This window comes from Rhipicephalus sanguineus, chromosome 2 (genome assembly GCF_013339695.2).
Source record: "Rhipicephalus sanguineus isolate Rsan-2018 chromosome 2, BIME_Rsan_1.4, whole genome shotgun sequence".
Lineage (NCBI taxonomy): Eukaryota > Metazoa > Arthropoda > Arachnida > Ixodida > Ixodidae > Rhipicephalus > Rhipicephalus sanguineus.
The window spans coordinates 50,873,558-50,888,458 of NC_051177.1; the positions used below are offsets into that span (position 1 = coordinate 50,873,558).

Genomic DNA, 14,901 nt, shown 5'->3' on the forward strand with positions numbered 1-14,901 from the left:
GAACATTAACCACATTCCTTACCCAAGAATGATGATGAGAAGAGATAATCGTAAGAGCTGCCGCGCTACTATCTGGCAATACAAACTTACGGGAGAAGGCACTGCCAGCTTTCGTTTAGGCACGCTAACATGGCCAAGGGTAGATCTTAAAGACCGCCACGAGCCGCGGGGCGGTGCTTTCGAGACGGCAATAACAGCAGCGGCCTATGAAGGATGCCGGACCTTACACACGACCAATAGAATTGCGATACGAGGAAGTGATTATTATTGATACAAGGAACGTGGCCCAACAAGCCAATATCTTAACACGGAGACTTGTCAGAAGAAACAACTCCTTCATAGCTTAAACGGGGAGGGGTAGACGAATGAGACAGTGGCCAAGTAAGCGGAAGTTCCCGATAAGCTCGGGCGCACCGATTGCTTCTTTTCCCACTTCTCCTCCTTCGTAGAGTGCTGTGGAGAAAATGGGTCACAGGCGTGCGCGGGGTACTGCATCAGGGGAGACAAGTTTCACCGCAGAGCCCCCCCCCCCTCCCTCCCCTCAATTGGTCGAGCCCGAAAGAAAGCAATATTTGCAATGGATTCCAACATGAAGCGATGACGTGCTTCTTGTAACATCCTGCCTGTGGAAGAATTGACTGTTGGGTTAGTTGGTCGTGCATTACTGGTCGAGATATATTAGCTCAAATAATAAAACGACAAGGAACACAAGAAAGTGAGACGAGGACAAGCGCTTGTCCTCATCTAGTTTCTAGTGTTCCTGGTCGTTCTGTTGTTTGAGCTAATATATACGAACCTGGCTTTGCTCTCCGGCTTTCCGGGAGTGAAGATGCGAAGTAAACAGTTCCTAGAACGCAACATCAGGCCTCCTCAGCCACCATTATTGTCAAAAACCGGCATGGCCATAACCCTGTACTTTCACTAATGGCGGGACAGGCCCTACTGAGTAGAGGTGTGGGATATATTGACGCCCCTTTTAGATTATTACACTGAGAGGCCGCTCCGCGTAACACGAATATACGCTTGCACTGAACTATAAGCTGCATATGATTAATAGCTCCATGCAGCTGTTGCATTTAGCTTATCAAAAGAAATGCAGATAATGATCAAAAGTAAAGATGCAAAATATTTCTCGAGCGAAAACTGCCTCCGATGAAAGCGCGAGAACACGATTTGATGGAATATTAACGCAGTAGGTATCAGTATTTTCTTCCACGCTCATCATCTTACGCATCATTGCCAAAACCAGGCCACTGAATATTTCCGTGCACGCAGTGGCGAATCTAGTTTACGGAAAGCTGCTTGGATTTCCTGCGGGATGCTACAGTCCACTCTAATAAGTCATCGTATGACGTGGCAGCGAAACAATATATGCGCGTTAATTACCTAACGATCACATGCCAAGCTAAGCATGTTACAGCCAAGCTCTTTATTACGCGCTTAATGAGCAGAAAGAACAATTACTTATGTTGGAAGACGCAGAACAGCGCAGAGCACTTCGCAAACGCATCCCCCTCTTTATTTTCAAAAAAAAAAAAGACATCATGCATACACAGGGTCGTGAGGTCATGAGTTATAGCGGACATGACGTTATGGTTGAACGCAGCGGTTAAGCCATGTTTTTGCTCGTGCTACCTGGTGGCAGTAGTCACTTTCTTACTAATGTGGAGTAGCACTTACCCCCGCAACGCCGAAGTGTCGTGGTATCCACGCATTCCTCATGAGTTTTTTTATCGGAAAAAGTCCGTGGCTGGTAGCCCTCTTGACTCTAAAGGGCGAATTCTCTAGTGTTCTGGTCTTCCGCTATCATTTTAGGGCAAGTTTCAAGTTTTAGATATTCAGTATTGCCGTAGGAGGAATACAGAGAGAGAGAGAGAACGGTAGAGGAAAGAAAAAAATCGGCAGATCCCACGTATCGTGGGAATCGATCTCATGCGAAGCATGCGCAGGAAGGTGACTGTGGCGCAGTTTTTCACATCGAGTGAAACGTTACGAAATGACGCTAGAGAAATATGCAAATGGTGTACGCACACACACACATTATAAAGAGTCGCACATGTATTATATAACCAATTGTTTACAGCTGCTTAACGATGCCAGCAGCAACATAGGTGTTACCAACACCAAATGTAGTAAGCTCATATGTAGTGCTTATATTCTTCAATACTGGATAGCGCAAATTCGAATAGGACAATGAACACAGATGCACAGGACAGGTGCTACTCGCAACTAAGCTTTATTCAGAAAAGTTTCTCTAGATATATACACAGCCGAGTGACACGCGCAGGCGCACTGCACGTACGTTACAGTCACAGTTGCAGTTGTTACAGTTGCGTTACAGTTGCGTTACGGTTGTTGTGCTTATACTTATCCGTTATGACGCAGAACCTTTCACGAACCCGTATGAATGTGTGGAAGCGGTTCTTGGCAGTTCTTGAATAAGGTCATCATCACCGTGATCAGTGAGTACCAGCAGCTGGACAGGACTTGTTATCGGATCTGTTCATGATCACGGCTACGAACGGTTTAAGTGTAGTGAAGTGCAAGGTATAGTAGAGCTGGCGGAAACCGCGGATGGCTTTTACGAAGAAATGATCTGTGATGCCTTATGTCCTGCACGTGGCACCGAGGTCTTGGGATGCCTTGTCCACATCCAAGCTGTCCTTCATGTCATCTAAGAACCAGGCGTTTTTGGCCTTTCATAAACCAATGCTGAAGTCACCGGTAATCATGAGGGACATGGTCCTCTCGGCAGAGTTATTGTAGGAAGCATTGACCCCGGCTTTTGCGTAATCCACGTGGTCGACGTTGTGGACCACGTGGACGAACGTCGACCACGTGGACGAGTGGATGGTAGCCCAGCTTCTTCCAGGGGTGTTCTGTCTTCAGCTCCCCGACAATCTTGCGTCGGCCGCTGTGGTGTAGTGGTTACGGTGCTCGGCAGCTGACCCGAAGGTCGCAGGTTCGATACCGGCCGCGGCAGTCGCATTTCGATGGAGTCGAAATGCTAGGGACCCGTGTACTGTGCGATGTCACTGATGGTTAAGGAATACCAAATGGTTTAAAATTTCCGTAGCCCTTCACTATGGCGTCTCTCATAATCATATCGTGGTTTTCGGACATAACACCCCAACAATTACTATTATTATCACTTTCCTTCTGTGTCAACGTGTACGTTCGCGGTTACTGCGTTGAGACTCTGCTATCACGTTGCTATCACGTTGCTATCACCGGATTCGTCTGGGAGTTGCATTCACTCGCCGCTATGCACACCTCATCCGCCGTGCGGACAGCCCGAACTGTGAACGATGCCAAGTACATGAAACAACAGCACATATATTTTGTGACTGCCCACTTTACGTGTCACAACGTAATGCACTTGCTTTAACGTTGTCAGGAATCGGTGTGGCAACACTAAGTGAGACGGGTATTTTGTCAGCTATGTGCGACCAGACAAAGTCACCAACTGCTATCAAGGCTGTGATAGATTTTCTTAGGAGCACAGAACTGGACACAAGACTATAGCGAAACCACTACGTCACGTGGTTATTGTATTATTGTATATACGCATATCTCTTTCCTCTCCCCATCATCACCCCTCATCACTCCTTTTTTCCCCTTTCCCTTTTCCCCTGTGCAGAGTAGCAGGCTAGAGCGCACTAGCTCAGGCCGACCTCTCTGCCTTCAAATAAAATTCTCTCTCTCTCTCTCTGCTATCACCTGTGGCACATACCCGCATAACATGAACTCTGGTATGCGGGTATATGCCACACGTGACTGAGGGAAAGGGTTTCATGACGTACGCGACAGGTACGTATTTTGCGTTATTCATGTCATCACCAGTGAGTCGTCTTCGCCATACACTCATCCTATGGTATGCAAATTTTGGTATATTACAACCTATGGAGACACCCGGGAGAGTGCCCAGACGTAGGCGGCTAGGTAGATAGATAGATAGATAGATAGATAGATAGATAGATAGATAGATAGATAGATAGATAGATAGATAGATAGATAGATAGATAGATAGATAGATAGATAGATAGATAGATAGATAGATAGATAGATAGATAGATAGATAGATAGATAGATAGATAGATAGATAGATAGATAGATAGATAGATAGATAGATAGATAGATAGATAGATAGATAGATAGATAGATAGAAACGCCCAAAGTGCCTGAGGTTCGCTAAGAAATGCTTCGCATTTAAAAAAACAGACGGAATAATGATTAAGAATGGCGATTCTGGCCTGCACGATAGGCAAATGATATTCCGCAGTGACAGTCAGTGGTAGTAGTGACCGAGTGTGACGGTACCTCTGTGCATATTCTTTGTTTCATCTCTTATCGTTAAATCCCCCTCCTCTTTTTCGGAAAGCTCACTGTTTAGATAATGGCAAATTCATCGCTGTAACAGATTTCTAAAGTCTCCCCGATTCTTTGTCAATCCTTCTGAGAAGGTAGGTACCATCATCTTTAATATCGTCATCGTAATCATCTTCAACTGTAGATAAAGTATGCGAACGAAATAAATATTAGGTTAATCAATATCACTGCACCTGAAATGTTAAGTCGACAATTACGTTTTGTAACGAGGAAGAGTGGAAGGCCAAACACCATACTTGAGATGATATGGAGCATTCGCATTTATGGCCGAAATATATACAACGGGAATTACGATGTGCCCTTTACGAGGCTTTGCTTGATGAAGCGAAAGTAAGGCACGAAGCAGGCGGGCTTGTATCTACGGGACTTACTCTGTCCCGAATGCGGTAGGGTGTTCTTACTTGTCTGCATTTTGTTGTTTATGCTTAAATATGTCATTTACTAATACTTTAATTCCAGTCCAAAACAAAGAGAGAGAGAGAGAGAGAGATCAAGGAGAATCGCTAGTTCAAAATCACGCCATATCCACGAAGCGAATGATGATTGAGCAGCTGGCTCGGAGATAATTGGGTAAACCGTGAATGCTCCATACAATTCTTAACTGTCCTATGAATGCGCACATGTTTTTTAAAGGTAGCGATTGTGTTTCAGGTTGTTGTGTCGAACCACAAGCGGTCGCAGACCTTGCAGCGGTGGCCGACGTGTGTTCGAGGAAATCGAGGAACTGTGATTTTGCCGGCTTTAATGTCATCATCAAAGGCGCTCGAAGAACAAGAGGAAAAGACTTTTCTTTCGCGCGAAAGCGTGCGCTGAGCTACAGTTGGCTAGCTATTTGTGTTTTGCCTGCGGTAATTATCATCATCAAGGCGCCGAAGACGAAGAGGAAGAAGACTTCTCTTTCGTGCGAGCTGTGCAACTGAAATGGGCTTTAGCCACAGGAACGTTTGCGCAGCCGTGTGCGAGTTTTTACGGGAAACAAAAAGAATAGAATGTTAAGTTTATGCACCATTTCACTGTTTCAACCTATTCAAATGGTTTTTTTTTTTCCTTTTAACATCTGGATTGTACCAGTGAATCTAATTTTTTAAAACATTCATTCCTAAACTTATTCGTATTGTAAAACAATTTAATTTCTAAAATAAGGTACCGCCTGTTTCATGGCCGATCCCCCGTGGTGGGTTGCGCCAAGTAACTGAGGACCAACCAACCAACCAACCAACTGTGCCTGTAGTGGTCGCCTGTATAACTAAGGTTATGCTTACGACGCGGGACATTGTCCCAGCTTAAGAACCTGGCGAGCTAGCTCCTAAAATAGTCGGTACAATAATGGGGTACCTGAAAGGAGCTTCCGAAGAATACGATGACGTTTCATGATTTATAAAAGCATTTTCGAGCGTTCGATCTGGATTATTCGTGGTGTGCACTACATAAATGTACAAAGTCCGTGCAATAGTCTAACTTCCACATAAAAACAAGCAGAAAAAGTGAATATAAAAGCGCTGTGCTGTCCCTGTCTAACTTCCCTGTGCCGACATACATCACATAGTGAAAAGATTTTCACCTTTCTCGCATCAGAGACAGAACACAAAACGCCGAATAGAATCTCGCGCGGAAGCCTTCTTATTTTGACAATTTACCACATGCTTGCTGTCTAGACAACCGAATGTTACCACTCCGGTGCGTCATGGGTTGTACATGTTGACATTTAAGTGGGTGGCGAAGGAGCTCACTGTATAATGACATCATCACCGTATTTGATGGTGTTGTGTCGTTTTCTTGGCTCTTCATGAACGTCTTCTTCGTGTCGGTGATTTGCGTGGCTTTCTTAGCGTAAGCGTTTGAAGATAAATATTTAGTACGGTACTCATGTCCTCCTAAAGACAATCCAGGGGCCAACGGCTGGTTCTGATACCATGGCTCGGCAACCGATGTCGAGAGGTCCCTGTAATCAGCGCGATAACAAACAGAACGTCACGTTTGCGTCCCTTACTCACACAGGCAACATAGTGGGCAGCTGCCGAGAGGTTTCGTGCAAATTTTGGACACAGCTCAATTAAAATTTCTCGCGCGAGTACTTTTTGTAAAAGTTTATGTATCAGCTAATTGACATCTTGAACTTTTTGTTAGCGAAAGCCTCCAACAATGGTAAAGAGCAACAATACGGACAGAAACATTCGTAAATTCTCGTCCAGTACAAGAGCAGAAGCTTGGACAGCTGATTTTGGTTAATGTCGGCGTATAAGAGGGTGGCGCGCGAACATAGGAAAAAGGGCACAGAGTAGGAAAAGAATTCTGACTTCCACCTGAGTTGGAAGTGAGCGCTCTTTTTCTACTAAATCCCTTTTTTTCCCTATGTTCGCGCGCTGTGTTATGCGCCTTCATGTTATCGTCCAGGTTTTGCCTTCGAAGTATTATTCTTCTAAAATTTCGTCATTCATGAGTGCCACCATTCTTTAGCTGATGCGTTGATAAAACGAAGCGAGAGTTGCAAGAACTCTGCCAGAATGTTTAACGGTGTCACGAAGGTTCTGCGATGGCAGCGCGTAAAACAAAACTCCATTAATATGCACGCTTAAAGTGCCGCTTACGCACTCTATTTCTCTACGTCGCATTTCTTAATGGAAGCTGTTTCCGTGCACCATGTCCTTCCAACATGGTCAAACACTGTCAGCAGATTAGTGCACGGTTACGCTAACAGAGTATTTGAGATACCGATAGCCGAACATCATTCTGCGAAAGCAGGCACGAACCACGCATTCCACCGGCTGCTATTATCACGAAGATTTGTCTTCACTATCAGCTTCTTGCAGGCTTCTTTCGACACCTTTTTTTTCTCTTCTTCTTTTACTCCTCATTACGTATGCAGAAAATGCCCCAAACGACTTTTAGTTCTGAACTCTGTCACTCTGCGCATGCGCAGTTAGGAAGCGCGTGGCGGATGTGAGACGGGAGCTGCAGGTGAGGAGTAAGACACCGGTACTTAAAGAGCATATCCAGCAACTTCAGTCCCTGCGGCATCCTTTTCCCCCTCATATTGCACTGCGCACCTACCTCTCCCTGCGAAGGTCCCAGCTCGAGGTGAAATCGTTGGACCAAACGCGCAATTGTTAAATTGAGCGCCATGTAAGCCATGCGCATCCCGATGCAATTGCGTGGTCCCACGCCGAAGGCCTGGTACGCCACCTTGTGGTAGCTGCCCTCGTTTTCCGGAGCAAACCTGCCATCGGAGAAGAGGAAGGAACAGCAGTAGGAAAATAAAATACATTAAGAAGAAACGTTAAAATCATGGAGTTTCCTACAATTACCTAAAGAGAACTCTGGAGCTGCGATCGTTAACCCGTCATGGGAATGATGGGTAGTAGACGGATTTGCCTAATCTTAGTGCTTACGGCTTCGAATGCACTTGTGGCTTTGTTTAATGCTGTGTTTTGGCGTTCGTTTCGGATAAAAGATAGACTGTTGTGAACTTCGTGACCAGATTTTAATTGGGGAGCCTAAAAAGGTTATAGTGGCGAAGTGAAAGTGCTGACTTTTGCTGAACTTCGTTTCGCGCAAAGCGGATGCAGGCGACGCGGAGCCAAACGGAGCCGAAAGAACAAAGTTTAGACAAATCCGTGTACTACCCATGTTTCCCATGCTTACTGAAGGGCCGTGCGTTGCAGCTCCCATAGACAACAGCGCCAGAGTTCCCTCTAGTAAATATTGTAGGAAACTCTATGGTTGTAACAGCAGCAGCAGTACAAACAGCCATTTTAAGTGTGGGCTATTAGTATAGACCCGCTCATTGTCTCATTTGCCTCTATTTTTTTGTCCATGACGTTTCTTGTCGTTTTACTCCTTCTACGCCTTTTTTTTTCAGTGTATGATACAGTGTGTCGGACCGGAACGAAAACCAAAAACGAAAAATGAAAAAAAAAACTGATATTTTTGACCGGCACGAAACCGTAACCGAAACGTTGTCTGTTATTCCGTTCCGGAGAGAAACCGAAATATTTTTTATCGTTTTTCGGTTTACGGGAAAACTTGGAGATCGGGAACAACCGAGGTGATGTAACGTGAGCAATGATGCATATATCAGCATTCAGTATTAGCACTTATCTCAGACAGGAATTCCATTGTAAACGTGTGTTAAAATTTTGCAAGAAATCGAAATGAATGGAAACCAGAGCTGTTTATATTAACAGAAGGGGATTTCTGTGTGCCTGTCACACAGGTACAGTGAAGTTCACTGTAACACAGGCCAGCGTGGAGAGGGGCATTCACAGCGCTGAAGGTTGTTTTATCAGAACAACGGTCTCGCACATCAGACAGTACACTTGATGTAGGGCTGCTCCTGAAATTATGCTGACTTCCTTGACAAAAAGCATTGAGCCTGCTCACAAAAATCGCAATTTTTTTAGAAAATTAAGTGCTATAACTTAGAAGGGTACTGGTTTGCGCTAGTTGGCAGAAATTCGTAGCATACTTACTTGTGCTCCTCTTAAGAACGTGGCAAGGACCAATTTACCCTTATCCCACGTTCTTAACATGGGAACCATCGTTAAAGGCGCAACAACACACAACACAAGAGAAGACCAGACGAGCACAGGCGCAAAACTAACAACTGATTTATTGAAGGCAGATCTCCAGGCATATATACCAACAGGCTGCGCAGGCGCAACGTCACAACAATCCTCGGAAAACATCAAAAATATCGCGAGAGAAAATCAATTTCAGCTTTGTAAAGCGCAATGGAAGTGTCGCTGACACACGCCTCACCTGCTTTCCTGATTAGAAACGCTTCTAACGTTTCGCGAGCCGTTTTTTGTCTGCTTCTACCTACAATTCTTGCGCATCGGAAACGTGGTTCACAATTCGGGCATGTCATGCAATGGTCGACAAGATGGCTTCGCTCTTTGTTAATTAGATTTCTTGCGTGTTCCCTGAGCCGGTCATTGAGGCAGCGCCCCGTCTGGCCGATATATACTTTGCCGCAGGTCCACGTGAACCACGTTTCCGATGCGCAAAAATTGTAGGTAGAAGCAGACAAAAAACGGCTCGCGAAACGTTAGAAGCGTTTCTAATCAGGAAAGCAGGTGAGGCGTGTGTCAGCGACACTTCCATTGCGCTTTACAAAGCTGAAATTGATTTTCTCTCGCGATATTTTTGATGTTTTCCGAGGATTGTTGTGACGTTGCGCCTGCGCAGCCTGTTGGTATATATGCCTGGAGATCTGCCTTCAATAAATCAGTTGTTAGTTTTGCGCCTGTGCTCGTCCGGTCTTCTCTTGTGTTGTGTGTTGTTGCGCCTTTAACGATGGTTCCCATGTCTGAACACCAACTAGCCCAACAGTCAACTCTCTTAAACCACGTTCTTAAGAGGAGCGCAAGTAACTATACCGCAAATCCAATGCTTTTATCAACTTCAAATTTTTGTGTACATATAAAAACCGTTACGAAACGTTACGGAACATTTTTTTTGTTCAGGAAGAGAAACGGAACGGAACTTTTTGCGGTGGAACGAAACTAAAACTAAAACGAAAAACGTTTCTTTCCGACACCCAGCTGGTTAGGGCTGCTTTTCGATGAAGGTGGCCGCATTTCAGTAAGGGGTGAAAAGCAAAAACACCTCGCTACTCAGATTTCGATATACGTTAAAGAAACAAATGTGTTCAAAATTAGTTCGGAGTTCCACCATACGACATGCGTCATACCTATATCGCGGTTTTGGCACAGAAAACCCAGGCATTTAATGAACTTCTTAATACTCTGATGCAGCTATACTTCTTTGCAGACTAGTTCGTTATACTGAAATCTTTGCGTGCTGCGGCAGAAAGAAGGAAAAGGATAGCTGCGCTCTATCCTGTCTCCCTCTTTCTGCATGAGCAGCACGTCAACATTTCAGAACTTGCCTTTTATAATTTGCCTTTCTGAAGGTACTGCATCACGCATAAAGACAGCAAAAATAATTCTGTGCGGATCTTATTAGCTCACTTCTGTAGCTGAAAAATAGGCGTTACTGAGACTATAACCTACGTTCTATTGTGTTTCTCTAATATTTTCCCCTTGTTTCGTCGTAATGAACCACATTCTGAGGTGAGTTTACTTTTTTTTCGAACATTTCCACTAACATACTACGTACGTGGCTAGCTTCGATTGGATGTCGTAAGACTAAGGGTTAGTACAGCCTATCTAAATAGGCCATTCAGAAAAGGAAGCTTGTTCGCCTATCACTGAATACGCGCACATGCCTCACCATTCCCGTATCACAATTCACCATGTCGATAAATGGGATAACATTGGACGAATACCCCGCGTTCAGTGTTTTTAAATAAGGAATACCGAAGCCCTAAACTTTACTTCTAGGCGGTTCTCAGTAAATTCAGTGCAGTACTTGGAAGTGTCGTACAATGCAGGCCAGGGCGTACTCGCCACGGTGGCTGAGCGGTTACGGTGCTCGGCTCATGACTCGAAGGATGCGGGTTCGATCCCAGCCGCGGCAGTTGCATTTTGATGGAAGCAAATTGCTAGAGGCCCCTGTACTGTACGATGTCAGTGTACATTTAAGAAATCCAGGTAGTCGAAATTATCTGAAGCTCTCCACTACGGCGTCTCTCACAGCCTGAGACATTTCGCAACGTTAAACCCCTATTGAGCAAAATACAGGGTAATGCTGTACGGTAAAGAAAAGCACAGTAAATTATAACATTTCTAACCGTATAAAGTCTGTGAAGAGATATTCGAAGCGTTTTCCGGTTTTGTGTCATCGGGATGCAAGGTTGACATTTCAAGTGCGGCTCTATTGAGAAAGCATCGCCAATAAAAACATGCGATACGCGAAGAGATCTGTATCGGTCCTAGGTGATGTAAGGACAGCTGTCTCTTACCTTTCCGGATTGAAGTTTAGGCGGTCAGGCCAGTAACGTACATCCCTGTGGATATGTAGTGTCGGAGACATGAAACCCGTGCCGGCCTTGTAATGGACGCCTTTGTACTCGAAGTCGTTCACAGCCTTCCGTGATACGAACCTGCGTAGCAGACGTCATGAGGACAAAAGACACGTATGCGATTATTTTTCGGCAGCAAGCGGCGATTATGGGAGAAACGTGTGCCACGTTAACTTTGGATAGTAAAATAGTTACACAGTATATACAAGGTGTTTCATCTAAAAAGCACCAAGTATTAAAAAATTAAACATAGGTGCTGCGCATCTCCAATTAGTGCAGTGTTGTTCTGAGCCATGTAGAGCACGTCAGAATATTTTTTCCAATCCGCCAAGCTCGGTCATTAACAAAGATTGCTTAATGAACTTTTTAAATAGTAACTCTAGAGAAAAGTTTTTAGGGGCGAAGCTCCTTAAGGCGGCACCCGTTCGTCCCTCGTAGTCGTAGTCGTGGTCGTAGTAGTCGTAGTCGTAGTGCGTAACCAGTCTTACGCTTTGACCTCCAAGGTGGTGCCGGTGGGAGATTTTTCCTGTGCGTTGTTGAACAATAAAAAATTGGCAGCGGTAGCTAAAAGCCGACTTCTTCTGTCTCTCATTCCCATTAGCAACCATTCTTTACCTCCAAGGTAGTGCCTGGTGAGATTTCTCCTGTGCGTGATTAAACAATAAAAATTTTGTTCAAAACGCTGTTGATTGATGAAATAAACCAACGAAAGACGCCAGATGTTTTGTAAAAGCAAAACGGAAGAACGCCAGATGTTTCTAAAGCAAAACGAAAAGACGCCAGCTGCTTAACGAAAGACGCCAGATGTTTTCTAAAGCAATGGTTTTCTAAACAATGAAAATTCACAGCGTACATGTAAAATTAAAGTGAGCTGCAAGTCGTCATAACTCATCGAACCTTTAGTATAAACGCGCCCGATCTCACGTCGGTGATGATGTACTGGGCAGAATTCACGGAAGATTCACGGTTTACCGATGAACCTCCGCAGCTTCGCCCACTCATCATCATTCACTCCGTGGATATGCTGTGATTTTTTACTACAAAAGTTGTAGCTCTTGTTCAGAAACATCGAATTTTTCAATCTATGCTAAGATAACTCCCTTGCTTAATTTTTTTCCGGCCTTTCTTTAAGCGCGTGAATTTTAAAAAAAATAGCACGTGACTGCCGCCAAACGCGCGGCGCTTTTAGTGCCCTCAAATGTACGTTGAACGAATTATCAAAGGCTGCTCCGAGCACGAAGGTCGATTGAGCAGGCTGCCGGAGACTGAGATGGACGCTAAATGATGATAGAGGTGTACCATCCAAAAAAAAAAGAGATCTACGAAAGAGCAGCCGTCACATCTCGGTTCTGCACCACGCTGTCACCCTCGCCCCTTCCAATGTGTTTCTTCATTTGTGCGAGAAAAAAATGCCTACCCTACATCAAATGCTACCTACGGTCTCATGTAGCATTTGCTGCGTGGCTGCCGTTTTTTTTTGTTGAATAATTTTTATTTGTTGTTGAAACGGCATGTTCAGTTTGTCACTTAACATCCATCGCAGTCACCGATAACCTGTTACACCGATCTTCGTGCATGAATCAGCCTTTGATAATTCGTTCAACCTACATTTGAGGGCATTGAAAGCGCCGCGCGTTTGGCGGCAGTCACATGGTATTTTTTAAAATTCGCGTGCTTTAAAGAAAGGCCGGAAAAAAATTAAGCAGGGGAGTTATCTTAATACACATTGAAAAATTCAATGTTTCTGAACAAGCGCTACAACTTTTGTGTTGAAAACTGTTGTCTGGAGTTATTATTTAAAAAGTTCATTAAGCAATCTTTGTTAATTGCCGAGCTTGGCGGATTGAAAAAAATACTCTGACGTGCTCTATATGGCTCGGAACAATATTAGGCTAATTGCAGACGCGTAGCGCCTATGCTTAATTTTTTATTACTTGGTGCTTTTTAGCTGAAACACCCTGTATATTTAACGCTTCGTGAAGAGCTAAAGCTAAGTATATATACTTCCTTCGATATTTTGCCATCACGGAAGGGACGTCCGTACTTTGTACTGCGGAGCAAATGGGCATTTATTTACGTCGTATATCCCTGCTATCGGCGACGGACTGAAACCTTTGTTCTTCGCGGATATTATCGCCATCTTTGAACGATAAATTACGGGAACGTTTTAGTGTAGGCAGACTCGAGAATGCGGGCTAGAGATGTTCTTTGCAGGATGTGGTGTAGCTGAAGTAAACGGCGAATATAAAATTAGGAGAGCAAACGTTAAACAGAAAGTAAAGGTGCAACGCAATGGTATCTATCTGGCTTGGTTGTTTTACTTTTATTATTGTGAAACAGCGCATGCGACGGGATTACCGAAACACACAACAAACACAGCGCGCACCATATAGTACAGTCATGTCTGTTTCACCTCTCTTGTCGTTTGCACTCTTTCGTCATAATAAAAGTGCAACCACGTTCGATTTGTTTACAAAATGCGTTTGCTTGGACCAATGGTAAATACAACGAGTTGCTCTTTCACTTTCGTAAAGCAGGTGAGTCTGCACATAATAAAGTTTGCGTGCTACCATGTAACGTACACGCGCGATTCGGATGTATCGTTTCCGTTTTTCTAGCATTTTAGCAAACACATTATTAAGGCGAAAGTCTTAGATGCCTCGTCAAACGTGAAAAGTGGCAGTCGGCGTCGGCATCGGTGGCGTAAGCACGAGTAATGCAATAAATAGTCCGGTGACATCATCCTATGACGTCACCACGACGTCACAGGTAGAAAAAATTTATGACGTCACGTGATGACGTCCTAGTGGCGTTAAGACGAAGTCATATGACGTGGCGTCACATGATGGCGTCATCACACAACATCGTCGGTTGGTCAAAGCGATCGCGGAGGCACTGCAAAACCACGTGAGGTGCAGAAAGCTTCCACTTCCTCCGATCCAGGAGGCAGTGCAAAACCACGTTGGGTGCGGAAAGCTTTTGGGCTAGATAAATACCAACGACGGCGAATAAAAAGAAGATGGCTATCGCCTTCCAGTCGTCTTAGGCAGTTGTGTGAGGGACCGTGCGGCTATTTGCTATCATGATGAGCATGTTTCACGCAGGATTAGTCCACGACACGCGTGTTAGAGAACGTTTCGTGAGCGTAAAAATGTGCCGCAAACTTTATGAAAGTAGCAGTATATTAAGATGAGGAAATACCCACGTGAGTACTGGTGGGTACAACCGAAGAGCCTCGTTGACGACTTGACTCAGGTACGGCAGCTTTCCTTGTCACAGTTTCATAGTCCAACTCTTCCTGCATAAAGTATGCAATAATTACCATCACGCAAGGGTAGGAGTATTTTACAAAAGACCCGTTCTTTATGCCACTGATCCCAGTGACGTAGTAACCTGACTACGGACTTTCTAAAGGTTCTACCCGGCCGCGCGCGCACCATCGGGTAGATACAACAGTTCAAGGCGTTATACTCACCGTGCTAGAAACGGCATCGTTGATTTCTTTCCGGACTCTGTCTTGAACGTCCTGATGCTTTGCCAAGAGGTACGTTAAGTAGCTTAAAGAAGTAGAAGTCGTGTCATACCTG

At 44.6% G+C, this 14,901-nt stretch overlaps 1 protein-coding gene and 1 long non-coding RNA gene across 2 annotated transcripts in view; both read right to left on the bottom strand.

The window, feature by feature from the left end:
- Positions 1–14,901, bottom strand: part of LOC119382932 (cytochrome P450 3A14-like) — a 39,143-nt gene that overhangs the window by 23,303 nt on the left and 939 nt on the right. The window contains exon 2 of the mRNA XM_049412829.1: positions 14,790–14,898. Coding sequence (XP_049268786.1) covers positions 14,790–14,898 — 109 coding nt within the window. The remainder of the gene's footprint in view (positions 1–14,789; positions 14,899–14,901) is intronic.
- On the bottom strand, positions 5,987–7,605 carry LOC119382933 (uncharacterized). Its single transcript, XR_005181583.2, has 2 exons — positions 7,441–7,605; positions 5,987–6,331 (listed from the first exon to the last, which is right to left on the bottom strand). It is a non-coding gene; the product is annotated as an uncharacterized LOC119382933 (long non-coding RNA).